At 40.6% G+C, this 16,917-nt stretch overlaps 1 protein-coding gene across 5 annotated transcripts in view; it reads right to left on the bottom strand.

The window, feature by feature from the left end:
• Nucleotides 1-16,917, bottom strand: part of ARFGEF3 (ARFGEF family member 3) — a 98,618-nt gene that overhangs the window by 43,928 nt on the left and 37,773 nt on the right. For 2 of the 5 annotated variants that reach the window (XM_068938468.1, XM_068938470.1), the window contains exons 5-11: nucleotides 15,862-15,930; nucleotides 13,557-13,688; nucleotides 9,498-9,540; nucleotides 8,377-8,455; nucleotides 4,851-4,955; nucleotides 1,727-2,051; nucleotides 266-378 (exon numbers count right to left, since the gene is read on the bottom strand). In XM_068938468.1, coding sequence (XP_068794569.1) covers nucleotides 266-378; nucleotides 1,727-2,051; nucleotides 4,851-4,955; nucleotides 8,377-8,455; nucleotides 9,498-9,540; nucleotides 13,557-13,688; nucleotides 15,862-15,930 — 866 coding nt within the window. Of the gene's footprint in view, nucleotides 1-265; nucleotides 379-1,726; nucleotides 2,052-4,850; nucleotides 4,956-8,376; nucleotides 8,456-9,497; nucleotides 9,541-11,117; nucleotides 11,241-13,556; nucleotides 13,689-15,861; nucleotides 15,931-16,917 lie in introns of all 5 variants that reach the window. The other 3 variants (XM_068938469.1, XM_068938471.1, XM_068938472.1) reach the window with 2 other exon arrangements.

Below are 16,917 nucleotides of genomic sequence, written 5' to 3'. Positions count from 1 at the left end.
TCCAGAGGTCCTTTCCAACCTTGGCCATTCTGTGATTCCGTGATTTTGGTAAACTTCACTACATGGTTATGTAAACCTTTAAAAACAAACTCAGACTGACTACAAACCAGTAACAGCTTTTACCTCTCTTCCATTTTCACAACTTATTTAACCAGGTAGATACCCTGGCTCTTAGTTTGAGTACTGTTCTGAAGGCATAGCTGTTTAAGTGTTACATGGACACTGGTTTAAGTGAGAAGAGGGTGAAGGAGGGAACAAACCGTACAGTTTGAGAAGATCCAGATGAGATTTCCTTTTAGAAATTGACCTCTTCCTGGATTCTGGCTCAGAGGAGCAGGGCCCTGCCAAATCACAAAGCCTCCGAGGACTTCCAAGTATCTGAAAGAGAAGCAAACAGAAGTTACTGAAGGGTGATCTAAGCTTTGTTCAAACATATTAAATGAGTCATAGGTTTGTCACATCTTGGAACCTGAGGTACCTGCACGGTAAATTCTCACAGGAAAGGAAGAGTACACTAATGATCTGCGCAGTGCATTAAAGCTACATCACCTCTTTATAAAAGTAGAAAGGAAGACAGAAAAAAACTGCATACATAACATAAATTACATGCAGAATGTTCTCCACTATCTCCAACGTTTTTGACCGAAATGTGTCTCAACTGATCCTGCATGCAAGACAATCTCAGTGCCTGAATACAGAGCAAGTATCTTGCATTACATTATATACTAAAGGGAGTCCTTCTGCTGAGTCACCCAGCTACAAAATGCTAGAATCAGGCACAGAGATGCAAAGTGATTCCTTCCAGCTCAGCCTGCTGGGTGGCAAGTCCTGTTAATGCCCAGCAGGAAATAATCTTAGTCTGAGCTTTGCCTAAAACTTAAACTGTTACAAAGATTGTCATCTTGCTACTATTTAAAATCAGAGGAAGGCAAGCCCTAAGATGACTGTGAGTTCAGGCAGCAACCCAGTGGGAGGCTGCATGCTATTACGAGAGATCTTCAGACATACAACAGCCTGTGCGTGAACAAGATGATAGAACAAAAATCCTCCAAAGGAGACCACTGCTCCCATAAATAATGTAAGTTGCCTTGCATTACACAACATGTGAAGAAAGCTGCACATGTGAAATAGAAGAGCCCATGTGTCAGCTGCTGCTCAGAGAAGTCCCCCAGTTCTAGTGCTGTCACTGGGACTGGGCGAGAGGCCAGAACAGACTGGACTTGGCTGTTCAAGACACTGGCACTTTCCTTGTGGCTGTTCTAATAAACCTTAAAGAAAGTGTATTTCAAAAGCCTGGTGCATAATCAAAGCATATATTGAGGTTAATATCCAGAATACTACACTGTGAGGATGAGTGACTCCTTCTAGCCAGAGCAGGGAGTAGGGAAAGATGTCGAAGAAATTGAGAACAGGATCACTATACTGTATGTCACCCAAAAAAAGCAGTCAGGACTCGGTGCTAAGATCTGCTCCACGCAGTATCACTGCCTGAACACTAACAGAGTTGCCATAGCAGCTGGTGCAATGGAGACAAATATAGCTACTATGACTCTGTAAAACTACTTGTCAGAGTGGCTTCCATGTAACAGCTGTGCTCAGAAACGGGGATTTCAACATCCCTCGTGCTAAGGTACAGAAATGGAATGCTAGGCACATTTCAGCAACATTTACTGTTAAGTGAACATTTTGCTTTGCTTGCCTGGATTTGCACCTGTGATTATCCTACCTCTTTCATAATCTTGATGGCTTCTACTCGGTGCTGAGGTGGCGGGTAAAGCAGTATCCGGTGATAGAGAGACTGCAGCACAGGCTTCATGGATTCCACTGACCCCACCAGTCGAACCAGTTCTGCTGCAATGTAATATATGGTCCGTGCAACGGGTCCACTAAGGGCAGGGGCTGTGGACGAACACCCAGAACCCCGGCCGTGATCAGACACCCCTGAGGAAGGTGAATCAGCCTCAAGACAGATGCTGCTGTGCGCAGAGGTGATAGTTTTGTCATGGATTGGATTTCCCAGGATTACTACTAGGGCTGGACACAGCTGCTTCCTGAGAAAAAGAGAAAAAGGAACAGATGGTGACTGGAAAAAAACATCTCACAGGAACAGCTTGAAGATAGCCTGCAGTTAAAAGAGATACATGCTTCTTGTTTTAATGATCAGTCAACAGCAGTAGCTATATAGAGCAACACACTATGCCAGGCTTTCTTAATCTCCCAAGCATCAGCATGCTAGTATGTGCGGAAATACTTTTGCATGCTTTTTAAACATGGTACTGATATGCAAGTACCATGCTGCCCTCTACTCTACCGGATAGCGTGTCTGCTTCTTTCATTGGCTGCGTCGTATCAGAAAGTAGAAATTCTAGGTTTCTACTGCCAGGTGTTTCTTCTTCTGTCCAACTTGTGAGTTTTAAAAAATGACCAAGCAAAAGACAATCTCTACTGACTAGAAGGCCTGATGTTCCATCACTCAACTGCACATAGCACATATTTTAGTCAGTTCCCTTGGTTGTGAGCCTCAGTTTTGCTGGCTTTCGAGAAGATAATTAAAGCCCTCAACAGTAACTCAAAGTGTGCAGTGTAACTCCTCCTATACCACTGTGCAGTAAATACCGTCCCTGTTTAAGCTGTCGTTGCACCGGAGCATTCAAGTTAAGTGATTCCACTGCAGCACGTCAGTCCTCCTCCTCACGAGTACAGTGGAAGCAGAGCCAAAACCAATTTAGCACACTTTGCCCCATTAGCTGTTATTTCAGCTTGGCCCTCCTGCACTTGCCACCTTATTTTAGCCCACAAGACATTAATTTACAAAGCCAAGTGCTGCCTAGCAATGCAATCCCAACTCTGATCTTCACCCATATGTCTCAAATGTTCAGCTCGCACCTAGAGCAAACACCTAATGTCAAGTAATGCCTCAGTAGAAAAAGCAACGCATTCATAGGCAAGCACCTCTTATTTTCTCAAGACTTTCATGTCAATCGAGAATTTTCATTGCTTCTCTTGAAGTGCTTGCCAAAATAGGTAGGCATCCTGAAGCCACAGTAAGAAAGACAGCTTTTAATCTGACATCAGATAATGGCCGAGTCTGTTTATTTCCCCAGTCAGGTACATTTGAAAACATTTGAATTCACTTCTTAAGAAAGGTGCCTGCCTGGTTACATTGTAAAACAATGGTGTTTATCAGGGCAGGCATAAACACAGGTTGAAACAGCAACACATTCCCCATACACCTTAGTCCCATCAAAGCGCCTCTGTACCCCAGTGTGGAGAACACGCAGTCAGAAAAACCCAGAGATAATCTTCTCTGTCTGTTCCCTTCTTTATCCTCTGCTGAGCACTGACTGCAGAGTTGTGGGTGTGTAGGCAACAGTGCCTTAAAGAACCAAGATGACTATCAGTCTGCTTTACAACATCACTAGGCAGCTAATGGATTAGTGTGTACTTATACATGCAATATACTAAAAATATCATTTTGAATGTAAACTGTTTCATGTCTTCCATTTGTTTTTTTCACCTTCATCTTATGCATGTAGCTTGAGGATGTATATTCTTTGGCAGCTGCGCTTGTTTAAGAAGTCCTGCCTGTAAAGGCTTGCCCCTATGACACACTTGCACCAGTACAACTGCGTCTACCATCGGCAGATTTGTAGTGTAAGCATCAAACTAACGTGAACTTAAAATAAAACGGAAAGAGTTTTCTTTTAACCCAGACCATGTCAGTGACCTTGCTTACAGGCTGGCCCCATACACAATCACATAAGCATGAAGGGGTAAATGAAATTCAAGGGCAGAAGCTTTGGAAAAGGGTTTGCCATGAAGGAGAAAATTCTGTGACTATGTTCCTATATTAGAGCTCCCAGAGGCCTCAGCACAGGGTCTGTGTGCGATGCCGACAAGTTTTGGCAACCTGGGGGGCCTCTTACTCCTGCGGCCAGTGAGTATCAACTTCTCTGATTTTCTCAGAATGGCAAAGGAAGCGATGGCTACCCCTGCACCTTCCATCCTCAGAAATGGACCTGAGTCAAACACTTTTATTTCAAAATCACAGGGTAAAAGCACAGGAAACACCATTTGGAGTTAACATTCACATATACCTTTTCTTAACACAATCACCCAGCAAGGTGTCACAGGATGGACATACTCATTTTGCATGGACTGCAAGGAACTGTATGTTAATTACATTTTCGCTTTACTACTATGAGCCAACTATCCATACGCTACAAAAACCCCTATTGCAAATAGCAAGAGGGATAATTTACTAAGGATTATTTCAGCTGCTCTGAGGTGATGGCACCAAACAGTACAGAGGTAGAAACAAACACCAAAGAAGTGATGTCCTTCTGGTGAAGTGTATTAAAAAGTATTTCTTGATAAGGTGGAAGCACTATTAAGATCACGTAACCTGAGCCTTTTTATAATGCAGGTCATAAGGATTTCTGGTCTCCAGCACAGCATCCTACAGTAATCCAACCTATCATCCCGTACTACTGCATTAAACCAGTAAGGATCTCAACAGCACTCTCCTAAAGTAAGCAAAATATTTATGTGTTTAATGCCACACACAATTTGAAACTATTGCAGAAAGTATAAGAGATTATCTATAAGATCCTGTTCTGACTAAATACATTTGACTCCACGACACTGACAACTTACCACAGGATTTAATTTGCTAGCTGAACATGAGGTCTTAACCAATCCCATAGCAAGTATGGAATGAAGTGATAGTAGGTAAACTGCGAGTTCTCCTCATACTGGTGATTTATTACAGCTTTGTTTACATGGGGGGCAGGTAAAGTCCTTTTATGCCTATAAACAGAATACTTCTATCACTCTTCAGCTGTACTCACCATATGAGATCAGTGAATCCTTTGTGTTGGTGCATGCTGGGAGAGGAGCTGTTTAACATGGAGAGGATGCACTCCAAGTAAAGAAGCTGAAGTTGCCGATTGTCGCTAGCAAAGAGAAAAAACGCTATTCATGTCACATTGAAACAAAGATTATTTAATTTTTTAAAAAGAACTACATCAGTTCACTTGAAAATTATACTGCACTTTATAGCACTGACTTATTTTGCATCTGCCTATGGATTTCCAATGGTCTGATCACATGTATCATCCTGTTCATTTCATACTGATCACATGCAGTGATCTACTACTATTTAAAGGTAATAAAAATAGATTTAGTTCATCAAATTTCAAAGTGGGGAATAAGAAAAGAAATATATGTGAAAGAAGGGGAAGAAGAAAATAGAGACAGTTATTCAGATTCAATCTGAAAACCTGAGAAAGAAGGAACCTTTAAGCAGAGGAAAAGGAGATACCACAGGATTTTGGGATATAAGATAGCTTCCTAGTCTCAGCAGGCAAACTGAACGGCATTAGATCACTCTTTTCTGATTATCTTTCTGCTTTCTTGATGACAGCCATAATGGCCAAAAGTCAATGTTACAGGCAGAAAGTTGCGTGATCACAAGGGTACCTTTTGGGGCCTTGCCAGTTTCTCTGTAAAAATCATGAACAACAAAGTGCGCTTCAGGAGAAAGAACATGATAGATACTGTGGACACTGATAATCAATGTACTTGTTCACATACAGTGTACTTGTACCTGCGCTCAGAATTAGCTGCAGGATTCAGGTGACAAGCCAGCCTGATGTCTGCCTTATGAAGGCAGCTCCCCATCCGAACAGCACTCACATTCTGTTTTTCACTGCTGAAAAGGCTAGGATTGGTCCCACATGAGGGCTGGAAGACTCTATTTGCTGATGTACAATGTCAGGTGAAGAAAACTATACAGAACAGATTTATCTTAGCTGAAGCTAAGGAATGAGAAATCTCTGCTTTTCTGCTGCTGTCTGTCTGATGGCCTTTTGCTCACCTAGCTCAATCTTCCTCTGAGTAGGACAGTGCCCGTTTCACATGCCACTTGGAAAACTATGAATCCTGAGGCTCTGAGTTAGGTTCCTAATTCTACCATATGGATGGTTTAAAAGTGCTGACCTATATCTTTTTTAAAGGTGATAGCTTTTTCCTCATAATAGTCCATACCTATCTGAAAAGAGATGCACACATTCCAGATAAAATTGCCGCCTTTTCTGACAGCTTTTCGTAAATGTCTTAATGTGCATTATCAACATGTTGCAGTTGACACCTGCACAAGGATGCACAGGGCATCTTGCACTCATAGATTGCTTTGATCCCACTTACCACCAACCCATTTTCCTGTGGGTAAGAAATTCAGGTACAATGGACTAAGACACTGCAGTCCTGCACACCTCAGTGCAGCTGTTCTGTTCACATCACTACTACCGCAAATTCCAGAGTCACCAGGATACCTGCAGTCCTGAGAAAAAATGCATCTCCCTGCACTCTTCCTCATCACTCATAGCTGTGCCTCCCTCAAAACAAAATTCCAATAAGCCTGAAATTTAGAAGAGGGAGTTAAGGTAATCTTCAGACTAAGAGATGAGAACTGGCAGTATAACATATCAAAACCTCACGTCATTGACCCGGGGGTTTAATGAAATAAAGGCTCTTCATTCCTTCCTTCCCTGGGAAACTCACGGATTTAGTTCTTTAGCAAGCCATTCTAATTAAATTTGTTTTCCTCAGATTCAATTAAAATCCTTCACTATGTTTTGCTGTTAATCAGAGACCCTAACACTCTAGGTACATAATTACAAGCATGCCATAAATCATGCTTTGTGAGTATTTTAAAGTCCTATGAATCTCTTACTGTGCTTTATCTACAGCATGCTTTAATCTGTTCTAATTCAGCACAGTTTCATGGGGAACTGGGATTGCAGATAATTTTTTAAAGGCTTTTAAGTGATTCTGAGAGATCCTGTCGGGTAGTTTAGTTTTAGTATTTCATATCCAGTAATTCAAAATGGTTACCGTTTTGTGGAGAATATTTATCAGAAGAAGGCTGGCAAAATTCCAGTTTGATATAAAGAATGAATGTTTCAGCTCTTTTTGCCACTCGCTATTTTAAGACATACACTTCTGCAGATCTCTTACTATTACCTTGTACCTCCACACTGTTCTGAAAATGTTCTTTTAGAAGATTCAGAAACATGCTTTTGTTATCCCCAAATGATATTGATCTGAATGAATTCAGATATTGATTAAGCAATGCTAAGTAAGGCACTCATCCCCTTCAAATCATACTCCAATTAGGGATACTCATGGGAGAAAAGTCAATCAAAGAATGACACACAAAGCTGCAAGTGCAATCTTTGGCTCTGGTAGTTCTTAAGCCATACTTTTCCCGAAGATGGTAGAACATATACAAGGAAGAATCAGTGTCTGTGTGTTCCATATTTCTCCCTTTTTCCAGAATCCATTACAGGCTACTGTCAGAGACATCCCTAAGCCTGTCACAGATCTGTCTCGTAGGCCACTGTCACAGACGCGCTGAGCCTGGTGGTCCAACCAAAGAGACAATCTTCTGCTACAAATTAACCAGCTTCAGATCACCTTTTTCACTACCATTCAGATGATAGTCTTTGCAGCTGGCAATAGTAGCAAGTTATATCTTAATTTACTGATACAGAAATAATGTTGTCAAGTAAGAACTTGTTTTTCCCTTAAAATCTTCAGATTATTTCTACCTTGCTATATTTATATTTCTGAAACACTATTTTATATTGCTTTTGGTCAGTTTCTCTCTTCTTCACCACCTAAGGCTTTTTCTGGTTCATTTCCTAATAGACCACTAGTAGCGCTATGCTGAAATGTCACAGGGAATAATTCTTAAACTTGTAAGTACCTACTGTTAGAGACTGGCCAACAAGAGATTACAGGATTCTGATGCAATTTAACACCCTATTACTGCATATAATAATGGTAATTTAAGTGTTAGGCTCATGAATTTGCAAGTAGGTAGAGTATATGATATTCCTAAATTTAAGGAACGCTTTGGTAATGCAAATTATTTCAATGTGATAAATGCTGCCTTTCTAAGAAGGACATATGAATTCATTCTGCATATTAAGTGTTTTTATTATATTTTTCCACGTCTCTTGTAATTTTTCATCCTTCTACAATGATGGCTTTCATGACACACAGCAAGACAGAAAAGAAAACTCCTTTTACAAGCATTTTGCTGCTGTTTGGAAGTTACTTACAGATCAGGGTCACTGTAATTTATTGGAGGCTCTTTAAAGCTAAACAGTGCACAGAGAAAGTAAATTTGTTTCTCATCGTAAGTGAGGATTAAGTTAATGCATCATGAACAATGCTTTCTTTGACAAGCCCTTCATATAAGGACAGTTTTGCTTCACAATCCCAGAACTAGTACAGTACAATCATATACATCAGTGAAACTCTCAATCTCCAGATAATAAATTCAAATTATAAACTGAAATAACTCACTTTATGACAGCCTGGAGCTTCTCACAGAGCACAGTGAGGACAGATACAACATCATCACTAAGAGACTCAGCTGAAGTACCTCCAAAAAGGACAAAGATCAGTGGCATTACACACGTGCAACTGAATTACACCCCCAATTCACGGCACGGACTTTTCAGAATTCCCCTTGCCCCAGGGACACAGATCCATGCTTCTTAATGATGAAGAGGGGCTGCCAAAATTCAGAGACGCAGCAGAAAAAGTCCTAGCCTGGAAAGTGATTCCAGCACAATGAAGGAACAGTAGTATCAAATCTGGAGAGAGCACTAATTGCTTACATGCATTTACAGAAAGTTAGTCAAAATTCAATTCAGATAAGAAGAAGAGGGGGAAAAAAAGAGAGAGACTGGCTTCACCACTTATGTGGCAGCTAGCATCCCTGTGGCTGTCCCTGAAGTTTCTCTGCTACACGTTCTGATGTCTGTCTGGTCAGGCCTTGATCTTAAAAGGGAACGCTTGTGCACATCAAAGATTTTAGGCCCCATCCACACAAATTCTTTCTGAAATCCAATGAGAAAAATCAAAAGCAAGGATTGTTTTTAACTGTCGGGGAGACAGTGGAAGTTAAGTCAGAATGGAAGAAGAAAAAATGTCTCTTGTAAAACAATAGTGTGAGGAGCGTGAATAGAGTGATGCACTTCAAAAACCTGTTGTTATATAAACTGCATTTCTGGCCTAAAATACAGTAACACAGTCATCTCCAGACTCAACATCCTATGAATCTGTTTCAATTCTGTCTATGAATCTGTTTCAATTTTAGGAAATAAATCCACTTCATTAAAACTTTGTCTAGGGCACTGAAACTCCTTCAATATAGGAGCAGCACCTTGATAGTCATCTATTACTACGTTAGGTGTAATGCTGTTAACATAATTCGGATGAAGACACAACTGAAAATATCAGGAGCTCACAGGGCTGTCTCAGTTCTTACCACAGGTACCACAGATAGCACCAAGCTATGGAGAAGGCAAGAAAAGCTGAAGATGCAATTCCTGTGGCATCAGCAGTAGTGGCTGATAAAAGGAATGTGAAGAATTAAAAAGCTGGATTGGAAGGAGTCACTAAAAAAGTGGTGCAGATACCTTGACTCTTGAATTTCTGCATGGCCTCATGGTTTTCAATTGTCTGTTGAAGAAAGACAAATGTGGTATAAACAGTGCAAGTGGTAGAAAAACACTGTAAAAGCAAAACTTTTAAGAGCAAAGTTTTCTTCCTCAACAAATTCACATCCTCTATCTGTTCTTTTTTGTCGGTTTTTTGTCTTTAAATGAGGCTTCTGCAAAATGTTTTCAATAGTACCTTAAGATCTGTTTTAAACAGTCATTTAGATTGAAAGCACTTGCTTCTCATTGAGTTGAACTAGGATTCACAAGTCCTTAAGGGAATTCATATACCTGAGAGAACTCAATAAGAGCTAGGAATGCAGGGCTCATTGAAAATAACTGAGTCAAAAGTGCAGTCTAGATTTCACAAAGTGCTTAGAAACTGGAGTCATTTGAGTATTAGTTTATCACATTGTCATGATTAATGTTACAGAGCCAATACAACTAATGGCAGTCAGGAAATGGAAATACCCTTTTAGGCCAGCTGGTTCACCTGCAGCATAGGCCTCTTCTGATCAGCGCACAAAGCACACACAAGATGAAGCTGAATTCTCTTCCTCAGAGAACACACGCATCAACAACACCCTAAACTAAACGCAGCTCCCATACACTCTCACCCACCCGGCAGATTAGGAACAGAACTAACCAAAGTGAAATTTCAAAACTGCCAATTTCTTTTTTCTAAACGTTTTGGTTAGTAAAATGAATCCATTTGACACAGAGAGAGGATGAGCTTGAGTAAACCTATGAACTCTGTTTTGTAGTTGCCCATAAGGATAAAAATTATACCGTCTTATTAAATAACCCAAAATTGAAGTGGTCCTCTTAACCCAAAACAGATGTAAGGAAGAAAATCTGCATAACTACAATCTTTAAAACTCCTAATAAATAGAAAATGATCCTTACAAATTGTACTTTTTTGATAATATGCAAAGCAGCGTGAACAAATATAAGAAGACAAAGTCATTTCGTATTTGCCCAGCGTATTTATGGTTTCACTGTCAAAGTGTTGAGACTTAGCACAAACAGCTCTCATGCATTTTAATAATGCAATAAAAGCAAAAAACAGAACTTATTTTTGCTAATAACTAAGCAGATGAAGAATGTCATGGGCCAAGTTGCTTCACTGGCTTAAATTATCTTCTTTAAAAAAAATAAAACAAAAAAACCCCCAAAACACAAAGCCCCCTCAACTACATTTTCAATAGTTGAGACTGTGTTTGGCTTATGTAAATATTTTTCATGCAAAAAATTTTGGTAAAAGGATTTCAAGGAATGTCAGGAAAACAAGCAAACAAAATAAAGAATGGAAAGAAAAAGGCCAAGGCAGTCTGTCATCAAAACAAAGCCCCTTTTGTTTAATGGAAGGAGAAAAAATGAGCAAAGTATAGTTCACAAGTCGAGAGCTGTGCTTCTGATAGACTGCTCTGAGGCAGACACAGAGTCAGAGCCCAAAAAAGGTTTTAAACAGGATTAATTGTGGAAGTCTCATATAAAAGCCACAAGGCACAACAAGCCAGTACAATGCACTGCATTCAGAGAAACAAAAAGGTACGCAGCCATGGATGTGGAACCATTTGTTGATGCCAGGAGGCTCACCATATTTTCCTGCTTTTGCCGTAACTGTAAAGTCAAGTCACTCAACATTTGGCTGAGGGTTGCCCGCACAGCGGTGTTAATGCTCCGCTGGTGACAGCTAGATACATATGTCTCTATGCAAACCTGATGAGGAGACAAGATAGCAGTACACAGATATGAACTGTAACTTACCAATAACACATTTTAGGAGGATACCAAAATCTCTTGTACACAGATAGTCAGCCTTTCCTACTGCTCCGTAGTGTTTTATTAGCACATAACAAATTTTCAGTGATATGGATAAGTGAGTAAGTCCCATTTAGAAGCAGCATTCAGTTCATCAGTTAGTAAGTTAGTAAGTTGGAACGGTAAGGCAGAATTGGCAAATTCTTCCCTTTCTGTCAAACCCAAGGGATTTTGGCACTTGCCTTCTGCTGTAGATAATTCTTTAAATGCTGGTTCAATTGTTTATTTCTAGATACTTATTTGAAACGATCATTCTGCAATTCTGTACCTGTGGTGCAAGTAACCGCCAGTCCCTACAGGTTGTTGTTGCTGTTGTATTTGCCACTTTTCCTAAATATTGTAGCAAATGTGTATGCACACATGTATAGCATATAGTATTATATACTACAACATGGATACCTGCATCTGAAAGACTTCGAAGGCCTTTCCTAACACAGCAAATACAATCATGATTTACCGTAAATGGCATAAGTGCTGACTGCCTTTTAATAACTGGCAGTCAACCAGAGGATTCCTCAGCTTGGAGGTCAGCGAGGAGCCAGGGCTGAAATGAAAGGATGCCGACGCACTGCCCACAGCTTCCCGCTCCACCCTCAGCTGCTTGTAGGTTTCTGACACTGTGCTGCGACTGCAGCCCTGCTTGACTTTTGCCCCAAGATGACACTAGGCAAATAGTTACCAAAGCTAATGTACTTGGGATCCTGAGGATAGAAACTGCAGTTTGCAGTGTGCTACCCACTATCAGGTTTTCTGGGGGAGGTGTTTGCCTCTGGAAGAACTACCATAGCTACTAGTAACCACTGTAATTACTGCACAGTAACTACCGCACAGATAACAGTCTTGATGCGGCTTAGTGGCTTTCAGACAGAACTGTGGAATACTATCTTCTCAAACCGGGATCTGAAGAAGCAGTTCTGGTCCCTTTGGCCTACACTAAGCTTTATGATTGGCAATGACTGTGAAGCTGCTCATACACAATTCAGTCTTTGTGCTTTTACTTTGCTGTCATTCCAAAATATTTCTAGCAAGAAGCACCATGACTACAGATTAAACTAGCTGTGAAATATATATAGTGCATAAATTATATGCAGGAGGAGTATGTATAAATGTAAATGTCTGGTGTACAGAGGGTTTTGAATGAGAATAATATTATATAGTGTAAAGCCATGTTTACAGTTCCCTAGTGAGGAAGAGATTTTAAGAGGGGAACATGAAAGTGATCTGATTACATAGGCTAATCCTTATTAACATAGGCATGGACAAGACTTCAGATTGTTTCTAACTCCTACTGAAAGGAAACAAAGCTATTCCATTGACTAAGAGAGAGGGGTTGGGGGTTCAAGGCTATAAAGTTGAAGACGGACATGCTGCTGGCACACCTCTGCCTCTCTTAAAGCAGAGTGAAAAATAATTAAGATTCTTTTGACCTTATTTTGGAAAACCTGACATTTCAGCATCGCAATGAAGCCACGAGCTTCAAGAAAGCATGAAAGCATGAGCTTCTTGGATATAATTACATTTCAAGTGAGTTACCTAAATTATGACTCTTGCCTTATTTTCCCTTGAAGTAGCTAACAGTATCTATAGGTAGCATTCTAAAGCTATTAAGCATATGTATGTATCACATTATCTCATGTTAGAAGCACTGTGCAAAAGACGTGAACAGACACTGAATATCTCTTTTGACAATATGCTAGAGCAGATTACAGTGGTACGCATTCGCAGCACATAGGAGTCAGAATCTACAGTGTATCTTCTTCATGTTGCCCTTTTTCAAGATTTTAATCCTCCAATTAACTAAGGGATTTTCTTTAACTTGAGAGCAATCATTTAGTGTGTGAAGATGATTTTCGAAGTTAAAAGAAGGCCCTTAGCAACTGTTCCATCTCTCAGTTATCACCTGAAGTCCAGAGGATCCTGAAGCTCGGTGACTACATACAACCCTTCACCTAACACCCTGCAGAGCCAAACCATTCCAGCGCTGTGGAGCGCACTGCAAAGGCTGTGTGATCGCACTCTTGAGCTGTTAGTCTCTTTCTAGAGTTACAGAATTAATCAATGAAATATCTTTCTTAGAGGCAGGCTGACTTTCTGGAAAGAGCATGATTGATACCTCCTTTTTCTCTCCCCTTCCCATGCCCACTAATGAGCACCACAACTGTCCATTTGAGCTTCGATTTTATGGAAGGCCTCTGTTTAAAAACACCAAGGTACCTTTTGAAAAGCCATTGATGAAGAAGCATCACTAAAAATACGAGAGCACAGGAACCCAAAGAGGTGTGCAATGGACATTTTGATCATTTCATGCATTCGGGGACTTCCAGCTCTATGGCATGCAAAACACAACTAAGAGCAAAACACAGAAGGGTTAGCCAATGCAGCACAAAGGAGTCACACAGAACAAACTCCCTAGAGGTAGATGGGAATAACAAATACACACATAAAAATAAACAACAGTCAGAGCATGAATTACACTTTCTTACAGGGGTCCAGGCAAAGTGTGAGAAGTTGCACACAGCAAGATTTACTCTGTTTTCAATCCTAGTAATATTCAAGCCACTAAATATAGTACTCTTCATGTTGGGTACTTCATTAACACGAGGCCAAAAGTATTCGGAAAGATTTGTATCCACAAATCGAAAATGTGCAAAACAGCCAGACTGCAGTGGTGTCTGTCACGGGGAGTCCTCAGAGAGATAGTCCTGCCAATATGCAGGCAGCAGCTTTCTAATTCTGCAGTGGCTCCACTTTACTGTATGGGGCAGGCTAGGGAAAGTGCGTGGCTTACTTGGAAAGAAACACTGAGTAGCAGGGGCACAGCATCTAGAGAGCTCCTCTCTGCCACCTTCCCATTAGAGCAAGTCAGAACAGTAAATGCTGAAGTCAAGAAAGTGCTGGACTTGGAAATCATTTTTTGTTCCCTACTGCTTATACATGGCAGAATTTAGATGCAAAGGAGAATTAAGCGTAATTGTTAAAACCTTTGCCTTATCTAAAACCTGGACAGGATGTACCTGAGGAAGCATGTTACGTGCCTAGTGGGATTTGCAAAACAGGAGGAGCTAAGGATTCAAGGTAGAATTTTCTTGAGGAGCATGGCGAAAAACAGATACCTGCAAACATTCCCAATGGAAACGCGCTTGCTCTATATTATTATTGCTTATTCCAATTTCTTGAAGGAAAGAAAAGTTTTATTTATTTTGCTAGTGCATCTTGTCAGTATTACTATATCTGCATCGGAGCTCTTGCTCCTTTCAAAGATTTAGGACAACCTACCATTGCACTAACTGATGTTACTATACTACCAAAGGTTTTTAAAAGCAAGGCTGGCCTTTTGGGATTCAAAGTGGTGCAACTATCAACAGCAGGATTTAACTCCTACTACGAACTCAGTTCATCCCTGCTGCAGCCTCTACTAATGGGGCTTATAAGGACCTCCAAAAAAGCCATCCATCATGAATTTGGGAATCTCACATAGCACAAGCGGAACAAAGCTCTAAGTTGTGCAGGACATCTGAAATGAATACGACTTTTCATCCCGTATACATTATACACAAGCCATTTATGTTGCATCCCTGGCTTTTAAAGACAGTTTTTTAGCAATCACTTAGGATAGCAGTCAACTAGTTTTATTAGGTTCCCTTTTATCCTCATACCCCCATTCTCAGCTTGCAATGGGACAATGCAAGGCCAATTTTATTCCTAAAGTATCATAACTTCCCAACAAAGCTAGCTTTACGCATATTATTTTTAAAAGAACAGTTAACATATGTTGGGCATAAAGATGCCCAACAAAGGGCAAAGGATGTTTATATGACCTTTACAATGCTCCACATTAGCTCTCCCCTTTACCACGTTAACAATAATACCTCTCACCTGGATAAACAGCCCGATGACTTGCTACTGTACTGAAAATATCACCGTTCTACAAATACTGACTTAATAGACCTGCCCTTAGCAGGTATGTTTTTATACATCCAACACTCCTTTAAGATCTAATTCAGACTAAAATCTAATGGGAAAGAGCGTGACTAATGGTTCCAGGATAACATCACATATCTAGAGGTGTAATAAATCCTTTGCTTGGAAGCACTAGGAAAAATACACATGTTAATAAGGCATATTATGGCCTATACACCTCTCTTGATGAAACTACATTAGTTTTAGTGTTGCATCAGGTGAGGAGTCAGCACAGCGTTACGTCATAAAGAACCTAAAGAGGGACATTTTTCTATTGTGAAGGGTAATTTAAAATAAACATGAGGAGTAGTAAACATGCACCATTACAACATTACAATTGTCACTCAATTTCTGAAAGCATGCCTTCCAATGCAAGGTACCAGCCCTGTCCAGTTTACAGCTATTTCATCATACTGACACGAGCAACAAACTAACACCAGTCCTTAAGGAGGTAACTGTGATTTGGACTAGTTCAATTTCGGGATGTGTGTGGAAGACACACTCTAGCTGGTGGTGACACATTAAGTAACACAAGCAATGTTAGGACAGAGGCACTTACTTCAGCAATCTTCAGCACTGAACTCCCATTCAGCTCAAACGTGGAGGTATATGTTATACAGAGCAAGACCTTGAATAAAAAGAGAGGGAGGAAGGACACAAAATTTAAATTTTGGCATCTGTTATTGCCTCAGCTCCTCTCCCCACCCATGTGTGTTAGCCACAGCTGCTTCTGTTCTTAGAGTAGACATCAGAGGCTTTCTAGCATCACATGTTACTGTGAGGAAGAAGATGGCACAGTCAAGGAGCTGAGCTGCTTCTTCCTGAAAACTTGTAACCGTTGGCCCCAGAAGCGCAACTCAATTGATGGGTTGTTTACTGCTGTCTCCTACATCTGGCCAAGCAAAGAAAGATAGTCCAGAGAGCAACCCTAGGGATGGAGGTGACAGCTAAAATCAGTTCATATTTTATCCATGAGCTTTGCACAATTCACAATCTGTCCTTCCATTCCTTTTTATTAGCCTAATAAATGAAGGAGGAAAAAAAATGCATAAAATACAAATTATTACTCACTTGACATAGGCACATACATATCATGTGAAATTAACCATTAATCACTGCTCAACATGGACAGAATTTCTAAGCCTAGGATGTTTCCAGTTTTTTTTACAGTCACTTGATAAAGAGCAGCTAAAAATCAGTTCATCAAACCTAATCCATGAGGCAAAGCCTGACCCATCATGAACCCAGCAGTGGGAATAAAAACTGAAAGCTCTGTCCAATGTCTTATTTGAAGGGGAGGGAAGCAGGGATGTGCTGTGCTCTAAGGGTGGGTAGTGTGGAGGGTGAGCAGGGTAGTGTGGTGACTGGTGCGGTGGGGTGGTATTGCCAGTGTCTGGAGATGTCCTCCCTCCAGCTCCCCCCTTTCTAAGCCCTCCAGCCCCATGGGAGACTGACAGAGTCAAAGCTACTGTCCCCTCCACTTCAAAGTATAAAATTCTCCCAGTGTGGGAATTTGTGCTTTGCCTGAAATAGCCTGAGTTTCTTGGGATAAGTGTACCAGGAAAATATCAATCACACTAACACTAATGTATTGGTCCCTACAGCTTCCTCAGCC

This window comes from Struthio camelus, chromosome 3 (genome assembly GCF_040807025.1).
Source record: "Struthio camelus isolate bStrCam1 chromosome 3, bStrCam1.hap1, whole genome shotgun sequence".
Taxonomy (NCBI): Eukaryota; Metazoa; Chordata; class Aves; order Struthioniformes; family Struthionidae; genus Struthio; species Struthio camelus.
The sequence above is the reverse complement of the archived record's forward strand: the minus strand, read 5'-3'. Positions and strand labels throughout refer to the sequence as shown.